This window comes from Mesitornis unicolor, unplaced genomic scaffold, assembly GCF_000695765.1.
Source record: "Mesitornis unicolor isolate BGI_N332 unplaced genomic scaffold, ASM69576v1 scaffold9055, whole genome shotgun sequence".
NCBI lineage: Eukaryota > Metazoa > Chordata > Aves > Mesitornithiformes > Mesitornithidae > Mesitornis > Mesitornis unicolor.
In genome coordinates this window covers 46,469-66,672 of record NW_010187592.1, presented here as the reverse complement: position 1 = coordinate 66,672, position 20,204 = coordinate 46,469, and the positions used below count along the sequence as shown (strand labels likewise).

General features: G+C 37.9%; 1 protein-coding gene across 1 annotated transcript in view; it reads right to left on the bottom strand.

Annotated features, from left to right (window-relative positions):
- Positions 1-231: 231 nt before the first annotated feature.
- Positions 232-20,204, bottom strand: part of TJP1 (tight junction protein 1) — a 46,434-nt gene continuing 26,461 nt past the window's right edge. The window contains 11 exon segments of the mRNA XM_010185505.1: positions 232-1,804; positions 5,375-5,518; positions 6,802-7,019; positions 8,413-8,851; positions 9,297-9,304; positions 9,567-9,788; positions 15,726-15,950; positions 16,434-16,528; positions 16,864-17,763; positions 18,526-18,777; positions 19,198-19,551. Coding sequence (XP_010183807.1) covers positions 1,710-1,804; positions 5,375-5,518; positions 6,802-7,019; positions 8,413-8,851; positions 9,297-9,304; positions 9,567-9,788; positions 15,726-15,950; positions 16,434-16,528; positions 16,864-17,763; positions 18,526-18,777; positions 19,198-19,551 — 2,952 coding nt within the window. The 3' untranslated portion in view covers positions 232-1,709.

Here is a 20,204-nt window from a genome sequence, read left to right as displayed (position 1 = left end):
AATTCCAGGGGCAAGTCTACCACTCCTACTTGTATTGAGGATTTCAATGAATCCACACTGGAGTTCATTATTCCAGAGGCCTGCACTCCAAGTGACTCCACAGAAGAGCTCTGCTTTGAGTATCAACATACGGCAGAATCCAGCTGTCTAATTACACAGGAAAAAAAACAAAACTGATTTAGTCATGTTCACATAAATGCATTTAAGAAACAATAAGGTACTACAATCTCCTTTATTATTTTAAAAACAGTTTTATTCCGTATATTTAGAAACGTGTAATTTTAATAACTGCAGAGAAAAAAAAAGCAGCCACACTTGAATAGCTAATAACTCATTAACAGAATGCAGTGGTATATTATCTAAACAGTAGTAGTGCCAGTGTGCCGTAATAAATTGTCTATTAGTAAAAAAATACATTTCAGGGCACATAGTACAGCATCCTTATGACAAATTACAGTAGGGATACTTTTCAAGAACTTAATCAAAGTAGAGAATTCCAAGTTATATTCTTAAATGCAGCACTTAAAAAGGTAACAACTTTGTGCATTTTTAAAAAATGTCCTTGTTCGTATATTGTAGAAATGCTGCTTTATTGCTGCAGATGTCAAAGTTCAAGGCTCAAAAGGTATGAGAATACAAAGATATCCTTAAGAAACTTTGTTTGTTTTTATATATATTTATATATATAAAAAGGTAAAGCTTATAAAAGTTAATTTACAAACCAAGAACAAAAGTGGTATGCACGCACTATATACAAGCAGTCTATAACACCTCTAAGTTTTCAAATGCATAGCAGAAAATATACCATCATTTTCTTCTGGTTGTCTTCTGGCTGATGAACACAAACAATACTCATTCTCTAAACCAAACTCACAAGTCGGGGTTATATTTTCCCCTTTCCCCAGTCTCTCATGATGTATTATCTAAGTAAGCACAAAAGCTATACAAACTTAATACAGAGAACTATGAGAGCTAAGACTATTAAGAACATGAGGGTAAGGCATCCCTGCTGGTTAATAGGTCTGTAATAACGTGGTTAATTTACAAATCCACAGAGGCAACTGAACCATAGTCATCCCACATGCTTTTCCCCCTCCCCCCTGCTCTCATGACAATGTTTCCATATACAGTAAGTAGATGTGTTTGCATTAGCCTCTCAGCAGAGGAAAACATCTAAACTGTGCTACTCCAAGTTGATTGCCATTTCATTGGACACGTACACCAAAAGCCATTTAAAAACCAGAGACCAAAATGCAGTCTTGTGAGTTACAAACACACAGTAGTAAAAATGCAGGCCAAATTCTGTGTTTTCGCCAGTGGAGTATGAACCAAATTCAGCTCCTCTGAATATTCCATTGGTATTTTCAGATTTTAAACAATGAAAAACTAGTAGTGTCTTTGGAAAAAAAAAAAAGAAAGAAAAAAAAGGAAGCAAACCAAAAAACCACAACAGAACAACCAACAAACCAAAGCATACAGAACCTGCAAAACCCCTACCTTGTTCCCACTGTACACTCCCTGCTTGTGGCATGTATTGTGACCATGGTTCAAAGAGTGTACTTGCTAAACCACTGTTAGTTAAAGCAAGATGCTTAAACACTAAGATCCATTATCACTTAGAGAACAGTTAATACTTGGTAGAGTGGTTCAGTTTATAAGTAAGGTCCATCTCAGTTTCACATTATTTAATCAGTCAACTAACTTAATATTTAGAAGTGGTCAATTAGGACTGAGACACAGTTTGCTCCAACAAGATAGTTTGGATCCCCGGGAAGAGACTTGTTCTGCCAGGTTTTGGGGTCACCTGTGGGAGGAAAACACAATGCTGGTGTTTAGTATCTGCTGTCAAACAGTGTACATCTTGAAACAACCAAGCTTTTGGACAGGAGTTTTTAAATTCTGAATCAACATCTGTTTGGTTTCTTTTAAAAAAACCTGCAGTTTGTACGTTATTAATAAAAAAATAACCCTTTATTTTCATATAATGTTGAATAGATCAGTTATTCAAAACAGACGCTGTGGCACTCGGGAACTGTTAAATACAAGTCATTCTACTCTACAGCACCAACACAGTGCTTTCCATTTGAGAAGTGTTAGCAGTTAATCAGGTATTCAATGGCTCTTTCCTAAACTGATAGAAAAAAATAAGACACCTTCAAAGCTGATCTGGGTAGGATGCATTTTCAAGTTTCTTGGAACACTTCTGAAGTGTGAAATCTGAAGTCACGTTTTAACTAAATACTATGACATACTTTTATTTTTCTATTGTGAAAACTATTGCAGACAGGATCGTAGTAATTTTGTAGCTACATCCAGCACTCATTTAAAAGCCTAAAATATTAATGTTCTAAAAGGGATTCTAGTTAACTGGTAGATACTTAATCTTTACAACAGATCTTATCTACTCATGGTCAAAGGTGCTGTGCTGCATTCGGTTATAAGCGAAAGTCATCAGCTACCATCTCAACAGACAAAGGTTACATGCCATCTGCACAGTCATCTGTCAACTGGAAAAAGCATTCATTTACTCATCTAAACCCACTACGAAGTGCCATTTTGCTACAGCAGAACTGTAAAAAAATGCACTGAACTCCTCTCAAGCCTTCCAGATAAAGTGACATTACATAGCTTGGCCAAAACAGATCTGCCTTGAGAAATGCACAAAAAGTTAGAGAACACAGTCACACAGACTGCAAACATAGACTCACAGAATGAACTGGGTTGGAAGGGACATTTAAAGCTCCTCCAGTCCAACCCTGCAGTGAGAAGGGACACTGTTACCAGGTCAGGTTGCTCAGAGCCCCACCAAGCCTGACCTTGAACATCTCCAGGGATGGGGCCTGCACCACCTCTCTGGGCAACCTGTGCCAGTGATCTACCACCTCGTGTTGAGGAACTTTTTCCTAACATCCAACCTAAATCTACCCTTTTCTTGTTTAAAACCATTACTCCTCATCCTATTGCTACATGTCCTTGTAAACAGTTCTTCCCCAGATTTCTTATAGGTACCTTGCAAGTATTGGAAAGCACCTGAGTCCTCTGTATTAAATGAGACTGATGTAAATTCCACATAATTTTCTTGAACTCATGAAAACAAAATGAAGTACACAATGCACTGAGTGATGGCAACATCTGATGGTCAGTCAAACATCTGACAAAGAACTGAAGTAGGCTGTGTATAGTTAGAGAATGCAAAAACGTTTACTGCAACCAGCCAAGAATACTTATTTCAGTCAAGAAGCTCAATAATGCTGGAGGGTTTTTCTTTTTATGGATGCAAGGAAATCCATTCCAAACTCACATGATATTAGAAGAGTAAAAAAAGGACTGCAGGACAACCAGGTCCTAGTCTTGTACATGAGACAATGGCAGACTTTTTTCCAACCTTTCTCCCTAAATATATAGTAAGGATTAGTCTGTAGCCAGTGCATCTTCTAGCTGTTGAGGATGTTTTCCCCATACTTATGTAAAATTGCATTAGTAAAAAAATACTGAAGGATTTTTTTTTTAAATAGATTCCAATAGGTGTGGCTATGAAAGGCAACTTTTTTCCCTCAGTCAGTTTTAATACCAGAATCATTCAAGTTTTTGAAAGGGTTTAACAGTAAAGTATCTATATGTGAGGCTTAAATGTGGCAGAAAGAATGTTAGTAAGTGCAAATGAATGTCACTTTCAGGACAGAACATGGATACATTGAGAAAAGATGAGGTAGAGAAGACAACTGGAGAGAGAAAAAACCCCAGAATTGTATAAACTGTTATTATAAAACCACCCCCAAAATCAGAGTCCCATAACCAACTAATTTAGAAAGAGAGAAAACAATTATTTATTTAAGACACAGTATGGTCTACTTACATATCATAAGACAGAATTGCCTAATTTTAAAGTTTGTCTCAAAAGAGCAATGTTATGATATACATCCCATTTCAGATTAACAGAATGTGGTGTTATATTTACAGTACACAAAGTGTTGGGTTTAAATAGACACGCTCTTGCTCTCATCCACACATGCACACGCGCGCACACACACACATATCCCACTTTGGAAAGGGAGAAAAAGCTCAGCAGCTTCAGTTATCGTTTAGATCATTTGAGTCCTCTCCCTTCACTTCAAGTAAGTTCATGAACAGGTGCTATTAGTTACAAAGAAACTGTTGTGTAATTTTTGTACATAGTTGTTGTATCTTTTGGGACCCTGTTATTTGTGAGCCCGTGTTTTAACACCGCCATGTACACACACATTGTTAAATAGATGCATGCAACACATGCATATAACAGCTTATAAAAACCAACTAAAAATTATTGCCATTAATACCTCTAGGTTATTGAATCCCCATCAAGGGGATCGATGCTTTAATCTTTTAAAGCATCAGTGCTTTGGTGTTGACAGTGACAGATACATTAGTGACGGAAGATATGCATACATGGTGACTTAAATGCTCTATACAGAAGTACATTGTTCAGTCATTACTTAGATCATACGTACACATTAATGGTTTGAACCTTCCACCATAAATTTTCAAGGTAGCTGAATAAAACCTTAAGACTTTTTCCCCAGGTGTGTAAACAGTCCTTTTTAAATCTCTGTAACCTCACAGCCATTTCATGAAATTGCTTGAAACCTGCCCAGAATTCTCAGTTAGGCTCCTCACTGAATTTCAGCCAGTACATTCTCCCCCTCATCCCAGAAAGCCACACTGAGGTAAAAGTGAGCAGGTAAATAAAATTGCAACCTAGTTGCAACTTTTACTATCAGCCAGAAACTTCTGGGTAAAAGGCGGTAGTGGAGAAATAGGCAGAAGCAAGCAAGAAAAGTCTTGTGGAAAATCCAGCTACGTTAGAATAAAATGTAAATGCTTTTACTGAACACTATAGTTTTCTTAAGTGACCCAACTGTTAGCATCAACTTGCACACATGGAAACAGTTAACAAGCGTTAAATCATGATTTATGAGCATGCAGATTGTTAAGATTTGCCAGAGTCCTATATGGTTAATTAAGCAACAGACAAACACCAGTTATGTTACAAAGGCCAATCAGAGGTACATGATCATTTCCTCTCGATTTTAGTGCGACTATCATTTCAAGTGTATTCAGCTGTGGCAGTCCTCAAGAAAGAAGACAGAATAGAAAAAGACAATAAGATTTAATAGACTAGAGATATTACTCTTTTTCTGCTATCATGGTTTTAGCTATGAATTTGCACCATGAGTAAATGCAAAAAAGACATTTGTAATGAAAGTGAAATGGGAGAGTTTGACACAAATACAATGATTGAGTTCTTTATATTACACAGCATCACCTTTAGCCAAATTAACTTAAATTATACGATAGCACCCAAAAGCCCCAAAAGGACAGAGGGAGGACAGCATACCCGACGAGGAGTCGGAGGATTTTAGAGCAAAAGACCAACCATCAGGGGTCATAGACGCACAATGTGGCAGGCGGAGCTCCACTGGCTTCAAGAATTTTAGTCCATGAGGCCCACACATTACCAAGGGGCTAAGAAGTGTTTCACCTAGAGTCAAGATAAAGAAAAACCCGTTACTGATTCTTCCTGAAATAGGTTCCAAGTATTACAGAGATACTCAGTGCCTTACATTTTAGAGAAGAAGATGAACACCTGAACCTGTCAGTAAAGAACAGGACTTACCAAAACTGTTTCTCATAGTTTTTTCAGAGCACTCAAGTGACTTCTCAATAGAACATATCACAGTCTCAAAAAACCATTAACAAGGCTGATGAAGAGATCATGTTGGTGTTTGGGGTTTTTTTTAGCCACTGATTTCGAAAGAAACAAAATCCCAAATCTGCAAGCAGCCTTGTTCATGTTTCTACGTGCTACAGCTGTGATGTTCTGCTTTTATGGATTTATAGGACACTAAGCTGAATAAAGCCTTCAGCAGCTCAAGAGCCTATGGCCCCTATCCTAACAGTCAACAGACAAAGCATACACACATATAGGTCTATTTTCAGTATAAAACTTCCAATATTAATGTAGATTATTCAGTTAAGGAACATGCTGTTTGGTTTATTAATCATTATTATATTTGTTTATTATCCAAAGTAACTGCAGATTGCAAGTAATGCTTTAACTGCAAATTTATGACATTAACCCCTTTAGTCTCTTGCCTTGAAGAAATTGGGTATCTACCAGGTCAGAAAATACATGTACACTGGACCAGCAGTATGAAAGACAGACTTACTACGAAAAAATTATTAAACTACAAGACACTATTCAACCTTTATTAATAAGACAGTCAGGAATACATTTTTATTTATATAACAGAATTTTTTTTTAAACTGTGAAGCGGTTTTCTGTAGAGAAATAAAAAAAAATGCAAAGTATTTTCAAGTGTTGAATTAAATTCCAAATACTTAACTCAAGTGAAACTAGTTTAAATCATAATTCTTTTGGTCCAAACTGTCAGATGATATTTAAGAACACCTAAATAAATCCCTGCAACACCTAAAATAATTCCCTGTGAGGGAACCTACAATTTCAAAAATGCTTAAAAAAAGCATTTAGAACCTCTCTTTAGTGCACGAGTTAAGTTTTAAATCAGTACTGAAGTCTACAAATTAAATATTCTCAAGGATTAACTCAGGGCCTTCACCTTGCTTGCAACTTTCAATACTGAGCAGAATATTGCTTCCCTCGTAGTTCTTGTAAGACACATTTCTTTATGAAGATACAGATTATACATGTTATATATTGAAGGACATTTTCTTATTCTATCTCAGTGTTGTTAGAATGTAGCTGTGTGAAATAACAGGACAGTGTACAGTGCTAGAACTCACCTTTCTCTTTGTCCAAAGGTGGAAGTATACTGTTGTCTCTGCAGACTTTGAAATATATTTCTTGCTCTATTCCCTCTGGAATGGCTCCTTGTGGTATAATAATACTAACTCCAGTCTCTATGGAGCTCAACACACCACCATTGCTGTTAAACACACCTCTTGCTGTGGCTACAACAGTGTGTCCATCTTCTTCTTCCTCATCCTCGAGTGCTGAAGGGCTGAATAGAAGACAGAAAGCCTAGTAGTTTTATCAGGATTTTCTTCCTCAAAATCAGTGACGTATTTTCCTTTAACTTTTTAACAGAGCACAGTCTAGAGTAGGAAAACATTACATCTACCTCAGACTCAATTGTGCAGGACAACTAAGATAAGTAGCTCAAGTTCTGACACAAAAAGATAAACTTTACAAAAAACCCCACAAACTCTGAAAGCATTCTGAAAGTAGTTAAAGCAAGAATTTGGACCACTTGAATCTTCTGTTGTCAAACACCTGCTTCTGGGCTTACGCAGAAAGAGCTTGCCCCAGCTACACACTTCAGTTTAATGAAACAATGTCATTAACATTTGAAACTTTTCTTTTCCTCCCAAAACTCTGTTATTACTTTAATGCCATGAGAAGTAATAATTCCTATTGACGCCACACTGAACTCCTCTATTCAGATACACATTAGAAACAACGTCTGCAAAATAAAAACCCATCCACATAATCTTTTCCAGTTTGCCAGTACATAACTAAAGAGAAACAGAACATTATCGAATGGCTAGTTTCAGTAGATTTCAGATCAATTTCTAAAGAATTTCACTTAAAGAACCAGTAATTTCAAAATTTCTAGCAGTCTACAAAACTGTGTAACTTCAAAATGTTTCTTAGGTGCTTAAGAACAAACAGGATTCATTCTTCTACTCTGCTTCTGAGCTACTGAAGCAGTAAGCAAGATTTCAAGTCTGGTTCATGTATTATATTATTATTTTGAAATCAAAGAATAATATAACACTGTTCCGCAAATATTAGTGAAAAGAATTCAATAAATCAGCAAACAGCTTGATTGTAATACTATCTGTTGCTCTTGATATAGTTAAAGCATATTAGGCAAGCACAGGCCATTTTAAAGCAGTTGTTTTGTCTCATAGTGAAGAGAACCAATATGAAACCGCTAGGTGACTTTCTCTTCTTACAACTACCTCTAAAACGTCCCCTGTGCCTGTGTACCACGAGGTCCCTCTAAGCACACAGAATGAACACAACTTGGTGAAATAGCTATCCTTGGAAATTAATCCCATCTTCTAGAAACAAATTGAGAAGATAAACTACTATTATCTATCAGAATATTTATAATTAATAGTATGGAAAATGGGAAATAAAAGCCATGCCACTTTCTAATAACAGGATGCAAAATGACACAGGGACATAGGACATACATTAAGTGTCTATCCAAATGCTCTTCAATGTCTTTTGGCAGAATTTCAGAGTTCCAGTATCAATCTCTGAACTAATGCATCAACAAATTGGAAGCATAGCAAAAAAAAAAAGCAATCTGTATATATTTGACAGGTTTTACAGATGAACTCCTCCAGATCTACTACTAATGCAAAGATAAAGTGGCAGCTTACCTTACAGGAATGGCTTTAGGCACGGCATTAACATTATTTGGTTGATATTTAGGCTTGTCGATCTGTACAGCAAAGGTATCCATTCCACTATCAAACTCAGGAGGCTGCGATGAGCTGTGTGCTTTCAAAATTGGTTGAGGAGAATTTGGAGATTTTGATGGCAACTCAGGTTTATGTTGAGCTTCATTTGGCAAGAGATTATGGTTGAATTTAGGACTTTCAAACTTGCGCTCAAAGGGCCTTGCAGCACTAGTGTAAGGTTTTGTTGTAAAGCGGTTGTAAGAAGGAGTGACTGTTTTCTGAATCTGTTCAGTTCCATTAACAGGGCCTTTGTCAGGGAAGCTTTTCTGAGGATAAAAAGTAGACTGTACAGTGTCCTCTCTAGAGGACCTGAAAATTGCTGGCTTATTCTGAGGTGGAGGATCAGACACAGAGTTAACTGCAACGCAAATAAAAATATTTGAACTCATCAGTAACCATCAGAAGCCTCCAGTTACATACACTACTGCATAGAATATGTTGTAGTCAGTTCTTATTCTACTATACAAAATTTTATATACATATATAAAATACATACATATATATTAGGTTCAGCTTAGCTCTCTTAGACCATTTGTCCTCCTATTATATTTTGGATGTTTAGGCAAGTCATCTACCATCTCATTAAACAGGTAACTAGATACAATGGTATGATATTTCAATAAGAAGCTTAGACTGATTTATACCATGACCAAAAAAACAACCCAAAAACTACCACCATGTACAAACAGAAGCAGTACTGAAATATTACTGTGCACTTGCATAATCTGGAAAATGCAGTTGGACTGGGCAATCCTCCTCATGTGAAAGTGAAAACAATGTTTTTTCTGTTTTTAGAAGCCTACAACTATTACTCATGCCTACACAACTCTGGTTCAAGGCATAGAGAGGTACATTTTTAAGTACTGGAAATTTTACTTCATCTTTGCTGACTTGACTAAATAGGCAACAGACACATACAGTGTCTGTTAAAACATGGAAGTTGTAGTTCGGACAAGATCACCAAATCATGTCACAAAACTCTGTATCACTACAGTAAAAAGCTGTTCTCATGAATAATTATTCCAAGTTTCAATGAGAGAACAAGTTACTTGTTACCACATGAGACAAGTTACTTGTTATCACATGAGACAAGTTAGCTTTCCAAATGCTCACCTTCAGAAAGTGCAGGCTTGTGATGTGCGGGGAGAGACAGGACAGGACTGTTAATTGACTGAGGTTGTGTATACTGGACTGAAGGAGCAGGAGGAGGAGGAGTTGTAACTTGAGGAACTGGCTCATAACGTTTTTCACCAACAGGCCTATCCATAGATTCGGTATCAGTTGGTTTACCCCTGCTGAAATAAAAGAAACAACAATTTAAAAAAGACACTCCTCGGTTACCTCAGGGCTCTGAGCTTCTGCATTCACTTATTTTTTTCTTCCATGATCACCCGATTTCCATCTCTTCCTATGAGCACTAAAACATTATTTTCTTTAATATCCTGTCTCAAGTATAAAAACATTCATTGATAAGCACAAGAACTTGAGACACCACTGAATCTTTAGATCAGTAACACAAACCATGGCAAACAAAAGGCAGATGACATTTCAGGTGTATTTGAGTAATTGCCTACAAAGATTTAATTTTCCAATTTAATCTGTGGTAATTTAAATGAAAAAGTGTTCTCTGATTCACCAGGTCTTCAAAATAAAAAGGTAAAGCCACTTTTCTGGAAGGTGGGTGGGTTGTTTTTGAAAAGCATAATTAGCCAATGGATTCTAGTACAAATTTTCTAAATACACCCGGTATTTTTAAAATGCCATCTTAATTAGAAATGCGATCAGCTTAAGCTTCACTAGCTTTATGTGCATAGTGTAGAAAACTAAAATCCTATTTTCAAAATGTTTTTCTTACACTAGAAATATTTGTCCAGAAGTTTCTTTCAAGAAATAACAGATTTAATAAATACCCGTAATTTTGGTCAACAATATATTGCACTTATTTTCAAAATTTGTATGTTTAAAATTTTAAGTGCACATAATGCCCGTGATGAAATGTGACAGTGAGAGTACACCTGAAGACATCCTCACATCAAAAACAGTCTTACCACTTGATGTTCCTTTTCAAGTAGTCATAGCTAGTGTAAGAGCCAAGAAATCTAGGTGATGGCAAAGCAAACAGCAATAGAAGAATGAAAGAAAACAGTCATTCTATCTTGAGTATATTATTTCTTCACACTTATGCTAGTCCTAGCAGCCCTCATATGAGAAGGTTCTTGAAACAAAGACACTACTTCTAACAGTGATAAGGCCTTTACTGTATGTATACGTTCAATGATCACCTACTGTATTTACTGAGATTTTGTCAGTGAATCAGGCGATCAAGATCTCAAGTTGACCGACATTGAAAGTAAGAACAAGAGTACACTAAGCCATTTGATACAGTCTGCATAAACAAGCTTATTCAATATATCGAAATAAATGAACTAAAATAAAACCCATATTCAAACACTCTCGCTTATGATCCAATTTGCAGTCGTTTCTTCAGTCTTAACACAGAGAATGATGGTTTCATACTGCAGATCATGTAACTGAGGGTACATTCATACAACAGAGCCCACACCATAAAACGCCTCTGATTGTGTTCAACAACCCCTAAAAGAATGTCTTAGAACAACTGTTTATGAACACTAGGAGAGACAGAAAACTAAGTGTAGTGACAACTTTCCCTTGATTTTTAATGCTTATCTCGCTTTTATGATGCAAGAAAATACACTGTACATTAGGAGGACAGCTTTCCCTCATTCCTTCCCTTTCTGTATGCTCATAAAAATTTAACAGGCAACAATTCCAGACACCGTCATTCTTACTGCCTCAAAGCATGTTTTGAAACTACAGAAGGGCTAATCAGCTTCTGAAAGTCTGCTTGATGACCACATCAATGTGATGCTCAGTGAGCTAAACAGCATCTGTATGATCATGTCTCTAAAATCAGTGCTGCAAAATGATCGCTTCAGATCTGCTATATAAGCTTCTATTCCCACTGACTTTATAGAAAGTCATTCATCCAATAACAGAAGTTATTACTGCACGCTCACTCAGTGTTGTCTTTATTCCAGCTGAATAGCAGCTGCTTCCCAGAGAGGAATGTCAACCCGTAAGGGCAGCACTGCAAAAGCACACAGAAAAAGCCCAACACACTCCACACCTACTCAGAATGGCTTGCCAGCTTTCTGAGGAATTAAAACAATGGGGAAGTGTGGCGCATTTTGATGGAGGGAACAGAAGAGCGCACTGTGACAACACGAACATAGAACAGTGCTTGATACGAAGCACATTCTTCTGTGGCTCCTGACCAAGGGTCAGCCACAATCTCAACCATGTTGTTCAGAACCTGTATGCAAGGAAAGTGGTCTACAACAAAATGCTTGCTTACAACTTCTGAGTGTATACATGAAGTCCCTCTAATTACTTTTGTTACAAAACCGCTATTTTAATTAGAAATTAAGCAGAAATGAACAACTAGAATGAATCAGTGGGCATCAGGTTACAAGGATAAGCCTCGACATAGAATAGAAAAATTATCAAACTTGATTGCTGATCTTCAGTTTCCATTCAAAAAGCTTAAGATAACACAGGACACTGTTCCTTACCGCCTCCTCGGATGAGCTGCAACTGTTCATGTGAGCACTCAATACAAAATTTAGATAAGCTACTTCATTCCTCAGCATGTCAAACTAATGCAGTTAACTACACTGAACCAAGCAGGAACAAATCCACTACTCTCAGCCACAGGGGTAGTAGCCTCATAAGTCACTCCAACTAGATCCACTGAAACATGTCAATTTACAAATCCTAGTATTTTTCTCATCAATCACAGAATCACAGAATGCTAGGAGTTGGAAGGGACCTCAAAAGCTCCCCCAGTCCAACCCCTGCCAGAGCAGGATCACCAGACCAGGTCACACAGGAACACGGCCAGGCGGGTTTTGAATGTCTGCAGAGAAGGAGACTCCACAACCTCTCTGGGCAGCCTGGGCCATGCTCTGGCACACCCTCACAGGGAAAAAGTCTTTCCTTATGTTCACATGGAACCTCCTATGCTCCAGCTTGCTCCCATGGCCCCTTGTCCTGTCCTTGGCTATCACAGAGCAGAGCCTGGCTCCTTCCTCCTGACACTCACCCTTTACAAATTTATAACCATTAATGAGGTCACCCCTCACTCTCCTCCAAGATAAAGAGACCCAGCTCCCTCAGCCGCTCCTCAGAAGGAAGATGCTCCACTCCCTTCATCATCTTTGTAGCCCTACGCTGGACTCTTTCAAGCAATTCCCTGTCCTTCTTGAACTGAGGGGCCCAGAACTGAACACAATATTCCAGATGTGGTCTCACCAGGGCAGAGTAGAGGGGAAGGAGAACCTCTCTGCCCGACAACCACCCCTTCTGATACACCCCAGGATGCCATTGGCCTTCTTGGCCACAAGGGCACATTGCTAGCTCATGGTCATCCTGCTGTCCACCAACACCCCCAGCTCCTTTTCTGCCTGGCAGCTCCAGCCACTCGTCCCCAAGCCTGTAGCGCTGCATGGGGTTATTGTGACTGAAGTGCAGGACCCGGCACTTGGCCTTGTTGAAGCTCATCCAATTGGCCTCAGCCCAGTGATTCATCAAGAGAAACTATCCCTTATTCTAGTTACTGACAACTGTAACATGCAGATACGGCATTACCTGTTCAAAGCAGCTCTAGTAATGGTATGTTTCCTGAAGTATGTGAATAAAACTCCAACAAATTAGAAGAGTAAATGAAGCTGTTCTTAATGGGAAAAATACGTACTTTCACAGTACTTACTTAGTGGCAAAGAACTTTCCCTAATTTATTGTTTAACATTAATATTTAAAAAAGAAAAAAAAATTGTAGCTATTGCTCATGAATACATAAAGTCTGTCCTCCGTACCCAGAATACATTATATGGATTATGCAGGAGCAAGAGTGTGCATAGTCAACAGCTCCTATATCATCCAAATTTAGTCTGGTTTATTTTCAGAAGAGTTTATTCACAGAATAACAATTACCATATAAACTCACTGGAAAAAAGATGAATTATGAGCAAGTAACAGGGTACAAACTGGAAGCTGGTGAAAGGTACGTCTTAAATATGAATGCTTTCTCAAGACAGCAATTGCTTTGTGTTTCCATGCAACAACACTGCAGTTTGCTTCTAGAGGCACTACTGCCCAGCTAAGTAGTGTTCTTGTTTACCTCTTTCCACTTGCTTTCATTAATATTTTAGTCTTTTCTATTTGCACTGGACTACCCCAGGTCAATTCTTTCCCATGCCTGTACCTTCGTGTTCAGGGTTATATTCTTTCATAAATAAAACGAACAACACATTTTTGTCCCCTAAGATATGAAACTATCAACCTTAAAAACATTATTATCTTATTCCTTTGAAAGATGTCATCTTACTGTAAGTACAAGCCCTGAAGTTATACTCTGACTCCCAATAAAAACAACACCAGAACTCAGCACTCAAACAATTCAAGTGTCATGACAGACAGAAGTGGGAGGTAGAATTACGGAACAATCTCCCTCAACTATCAGCTGTTCTACAGCAACGTTTCAAGAGTTGTGTGTATTTCTCATGTTTTTCAGTTTGTGTGACACCGCAGAGAATAACAAATGTTAGTGCTGAATAACACAATAATTACATCTGAATAATTTTACAATCTCCACAGTTAACTTGATGAAATCTTACATTTCTTCCAAAGAACCATTAGTTGTATTTACAATGGCAACACAGTCCGAGTCTACAAATCAAAACGGACAAACAATGGGTAAAGTTGGCTTTTGTACATAGGAACATAATTCTGAGAGCCACTGTAATGCGTTATGAGACCAGCCAAAACTTTTTTTAAGGTCTCTTCCTATGATGCCTATAGAGCAGTACAGATATGCACCCATCTTTCCATCAGAAGACACAGAGCAAGTGAAAAGAAAGGATAAAGAAGAGAAAACACTCAGAACTGGTTACAGATTGCTATGTGCATTTGTTGCTTACCACATAAAGTAGTAAAATAAGAAATAGTTAACATAGGTACGCTTACTGAATAGGAAAAAAAAGTGAGAAGAGAAAACACTCAGAACTGGTTACAGATTGCTATGTGCATTTGTTGCTTACCACATAAAGTAGTAAGAAATAGTTAACATAGGTACACTTACTGAATAGGAAAAAAGTGAACCCTTTAAAACGTATCAAAAGCTTTTTAAAAGATTTCAGTATTCTCAGTTCACAGAGGAAGACACTGGAGATGGCAGACAGTATTATACAAAGAACAGGATTCCCGAGTCCTAGCTCAAATCCTTTAAGGGAAGCACTGGAACACGTATCAAGTACATGAAAAACAGGTTGCACATACAACCTAACACTATAAAAGCTCAGCAAGCTACTTTCTTATGTCACTCTAAAGATCTCATTTACATGAAGGGTGCCAGAATTCCAGCTTGACCTGAATAGTCCAGATTTCAAGCAGGAACGCAACCAAAGCCTTCAGAAGTGCTCAATTTTCAGTCTACATGCAGCAAACCTAGGTAGCTTTTCAGAGTTAACAGCTACCAATATTGTTATGGTTTGAATCAAAACAAATTTTGGAAATACAGGTGACTGTGGAGAGTACTCACAAAGCTTGTGTAAGTATCCTTCAAGACAGACAGTTCTTTACCTGAGCTAAATCTGCGTATGTGCTTTCACACAATTCTGTACCAAAATGTTCCACATCAAGGAAGTAAAACAGTAAGGAAACAGATGTTTCCATCAACAGATTAAATTCTGGCCTCAGCAATATTCCCTAAAGGCTCAGTTTCCTAATTTTAAACACAGCTAACATGTACAAGCCTGTCTGCAGAATAAATGCATGCGGAACTGGAATAAACCAAACCTTTTCTTTGAAAGATTTAACCACTGAGTTTAAGCACTCAGTATTCGACTAAGGCAATGCTCTGTTATGTTCTGCTAGTAAGTGGTAAGCAAAAGAAATAACATAGTGAAGGTCCTTAAACCTTCAAAAATTATTCACTGCATTTACCAAATTAAAAAGTTACAGTTATGTGTTTTCAAACTAAAGCTACGTGTAAACAGAGAAACTGACTGTGAATACAAAAGAACTTCAATTAGGTACCATGAACCCCTGGAATACCACTGATGAAGGCAGAATTTCTGTTGTAGTCCTATATGACTTCCTCCTTTTTCAGAGAGAAAAATAAAAATAAAAATAAATAAATCTCCCAAACTTACTTAGAATAATTGGCGAAATTCAGCTGATTCTGTGAATGTATTGGTTTAGTGGGCTCAGAATGATGGCTGGCAGCAACCTGGGCAGATGGCTTGTTTTCAAAACTCCTGCGATCAAAGTATGAGAGCTGCTTTCGATAATACTCTTCATCCTCTTCAGGATCATAATGATTTGAACGCACAATATCTTCAGGTTGCTTCACTTGAGGTCTCTGTGGTTCTGGGGCCCTAACCAAGAATAATAATGAACAGTTGCCCAAGCACAAGTACCTGAATTAAAATTCTGTTTTACAGTCTAGCTAGAAATAAAGCAATTGAAAGGTATTTCTTCAAATTGTACACCTTGTGTTTTTAACCTATACTGCATGGAAATTAGATGTGGCAGCATAAGATAAGAAAATCCTTGTTTCCTTTTCCCCTTACCTTTGTCCTTTTGTTTCACACTCTAATTATCTCAACTAAACATAGCCAATATTTTAATCTCTTTTACAAAGTTTTTTTCCTCAAAAACACAGAAGAAAATAGTGTCCTTCTCCTACTTCCCAGCAAGCACGTTCATGAAACGGACTTTATGCCCTGTCCTACTGTTGACACAGAAATCATACTGACACAATCCAATTCTCCACTGCAGTTTCCTATTTTAACCACTGTTTTCTGAATATTCTAATCTCACATTAATTAAACTGAGTTTTCAGTAAGTTGTGCACCTACCTGTAAGTTGTTTTGTCATGTTCATACTGGCTTTGAGAAGTTGGTTTTGGACCACTCACAGTTGTGAGCGTAGGCTTAGGTGCTAGCTCTGGAGGCTGTGAAGAAAAGAACAGCATATTCTTAGATATTTAACATTCGGAAAGATATAGCACTTTAAGAAAATTAAGACTGCTCCCTGCCCACCTACTCCCAAAAGGAAAACCAAAATTAAATACTAGTGAAAGATGAATTGGAGGAGTTTTCAGCATGGCAAGATCTTCTTCAGTGTTTTCACAAAAGTTTTCAGCTTCTGCTCTTATAACATACTGCAATTAGGTTGCTAGAAGGCTATTCCACAAGCAGTAAAGCCTTCTTTCCAAGACAGTATTTTACTTCTTGCAATGTGGCCTCAATAGCAAAAAGCAGGAATTAAAATATTTAAATGACTTACCTTGACAACTGATGTATCACTTGGGTCCTTCATTTTTTCCAAAGATGGTGATCTCCTTCTTTCAAATATCTTAACCCTACTTCGCACAGACTGTGGTTTCATGGCTGGGTCTTCTTCTTCCTCCGCTAGAGATGGTGGTGTAGGCAGTGGCTTACTGTTAGAAGGCAAAACTTCTGGTTTGGTTTGTGATGAAGAGGGAGGAGGAAGAGAAACACCCGAAGTGCTATGAGAAGGCTCATATTGTCCAGCTTTAGCATTATAAGCTTGAGGAGGACCTTGTTCATAGCCCCTTATATGTGGATCAAAGTACTGCTTCGGTTCAGGAGATCGAGATATGGCTGACTGGTATGGCTGAGCTTCTTGTTTATATCTACCATGTGTGTCATATCCAACAGTGTGTTGCTCTTCATATCGCACTTGCGGTAAGCTGAAGTTTTTGGGTGCATGCTCATAGCGAGGTCTGCCATCATAGCTCATCGGAGGGGGTTCCTCAAAACGCGGTTGTGCTGAATAATAGCTACGTTCTGTGCTCTCTTCTATGTTTTGCCTGGAATCAAGATCCCTAGGAGGCTGGTTTTCATAAGCTGTTCTCGTTTGGTTGTAGGGCTGTTTTTCATCGTAATATGCCCAGTGTTCCTCATAGGGAGGCACACGGTCATCGTAATGTAGGCGAGGGTCATAACCACGAGAAAATTGATCTACATAGTTTGTAGAATCATACCTATACGTCGACTGTTCATAGTCCCTACTCGGTTGTTTTTCTGCATACTGAGCCTGGGATTCGTAGATCAGATTTGGGTCTCTTTCCTGTCTCTGTACTGGGTGATTAATTGCTGGCTGTTTTAAGACGTAGCTCTGTCTGGATGCTTCTTCGTTAATATATGGATCCTTTCGGTATGTCTGTTAAAGGGACAGGCACACTTTTCAGTTAAAATGAAGAGTAACTGCAGCTGCATTTGAAATGTAGTATTTGAAACAAGTTTTAAATATTGCCTTTAATTTGTTTAAAAACAGAATAATTTGATGCAGCTGTTTGCAATCACAGGAAGCTGAACTTGGTGATTTAAGATATCCCAGCCCTATTTTTTAAGCAAAAACATAAGCACAATAAAAGGGAAAGACAAAGGTAACAGTCTCTCAAGTTGGGAGTTTGGCATTTGGAAAGGGGGCACACACACTTTTTCACAGGAGGCAGGAAGAATGGAAATAAAGGAAATTACATATTTCAGTTAGTTCTGGTATTGCTGGGGAAGGATATAAAGTCACCCAACAAGCTGGATTAATCTTCATGATTAAGGATTTGGCATGATTTAAAGTATACAAATATCTAGTGTCATTTTAAGGACTTTTCTCAAGGCCTCATTAATACACAGAACATCGCCAAGCTAAAAAAAGTCACATGTGAAGTAAAATCAAAATACAGAATGCAGCTTTTTTTAAAAAAATGTCATCTTTTTGAGAAGTGAAAAGTATATAGTTTGAAGCCATGCACACAAAACAGTAGATGATGCTTAGAAATTCAGGTGCACTGTTTTTTAACCTGCATGATCTCTTGTAAGAAAAAAAAAATAGAAGGAATTCTCCAAATAAGGGCAAAACAAAATGATCATGTGCTAGCTTGATGTATAGCAGGAAATCAGCGCAACAATGCAGCACAGGTACCTTTGCTGGATCTATGTGCGGCGATAAGGATGATGGCTCTTGATCTCTTAGGACTATATGAGCTCCCTCAGTACTTGATGTTCTTAAGGGGCCCGCTTGTGGTTGGTAAGAGTTGTAAGGAGCAGCAGTAGGCTCCTCCAGTCTGACATTAGTTATGTTTACATTAGCATTTACTGCAGAGGTTGATGAGGTTGCAGGGTTTGATTCAGGCGACGGGGAAAGGTAAGGGACTGCAGGTGAGGCTTCTGCTTTCTGTGAAGTGTTTAAAATATTTTAAATATACTGCTATTGAATCACCGTATGACTTTTTAATTTATATTAAAATAGTTTAAATGATGCTTTGATCAACACAGCTAGATGTAGAATGAAATGTACTGAAAAAGTATCATGCACTAGCACTTCCAAAAATTCATTATGTTGAAGATTAAAGAAACAAAACATTTAGTTAAAGTAGAATGGTACTTCCATGACCCTCCTGACAGAATGAGTCATTAAAACAGGTAGGGCAAGCTGATTCTCCAATTCATTATAACATATTACTGCTGCTGCTGACAGTTTCTTGTATGCACTCACAATACTGGTAAGCAGACTATAAACACAGATTTCTTGTTCAAGAAAACTTGCAGCCTGAAGTAAATGCTTAGTGGTCCATGTATAAAATTACTTTCTTACCGGCTGAGAAGTAGTTGTTTTAAATCCTGAAGAATCTATTCTGAGATTTGGCTGTGGCTGAGCTTGAGTTGCATAAGTAGGGTAAGTCTGAGTTTCATGATGCATTCCTGAAGAATCCTCTCTAACAGGTTCAGAAGAACGTGTAATAGCAGACTCGGGAGGAGTCCCAACCTCATCATTCAGAGTTTCATCCAGCTCTTGATCAGTATAAGCACCCCCTTCTGTATCTGTGTCTTCGTAATCAGATGTGTGTCTACTGTCTGTGCTGTACATAGAATATTCACTTCCAGGAGCTGAGAGGTAAGAAAGGCGGTCATCATGTAAATCAAGGTCATCACTTGTAGCACCATCTGCCTGTATCAAACAAAATTAAGAGTACGTATTTATTGAAGTAACTTTTGATGAATGCCCTATTTCTTGCAAGGTTAAGTTAGTATTTTTTTATTGCTGTGTATAATTAAGAACTGAATAGATTGAATGCATCTATCTTGCTCTGAACCACAAAGAGTCTGGTAGTTTAAAAAAAGTTAGTTACATGCCAAATCCAGCAGTACAGCAACAGTATGAGAATTTAGCAATTCTGAATATCACAGGGGAGAAGTAGTCAGGCTTCAATCGTTGAGAATGCTAAGCTTACTCCTAAAAACCTTTTCTGCAGTCTAGCTCTTTGAATCATTTTACTAAGGGGGCAGATGACTGTCAGTGTAAGGGAGGCGATAGGGCACAGCGTCCATGGATATCAAAGTGCTTGGAAAGACACAAACCTGCACTTTAAAGTGATATTATCATACTGACATCACTAACTTGAAAGTAATTCCAAGGAGATGAAAGGAGCTCAATCTGAACAGCAATAGCTAGTTCATCATTTGCTTACTTGCAGCTGGTACTTCTGATTTTAGTTCTTCAACAGGATGGATGTAATGCACGTAGCATAATATGTAGCTTGAGAAGGCAACTGAAGTTTTAGTGGGGAATACAGAATAATAACTTGTGATTTTGTTACTGTG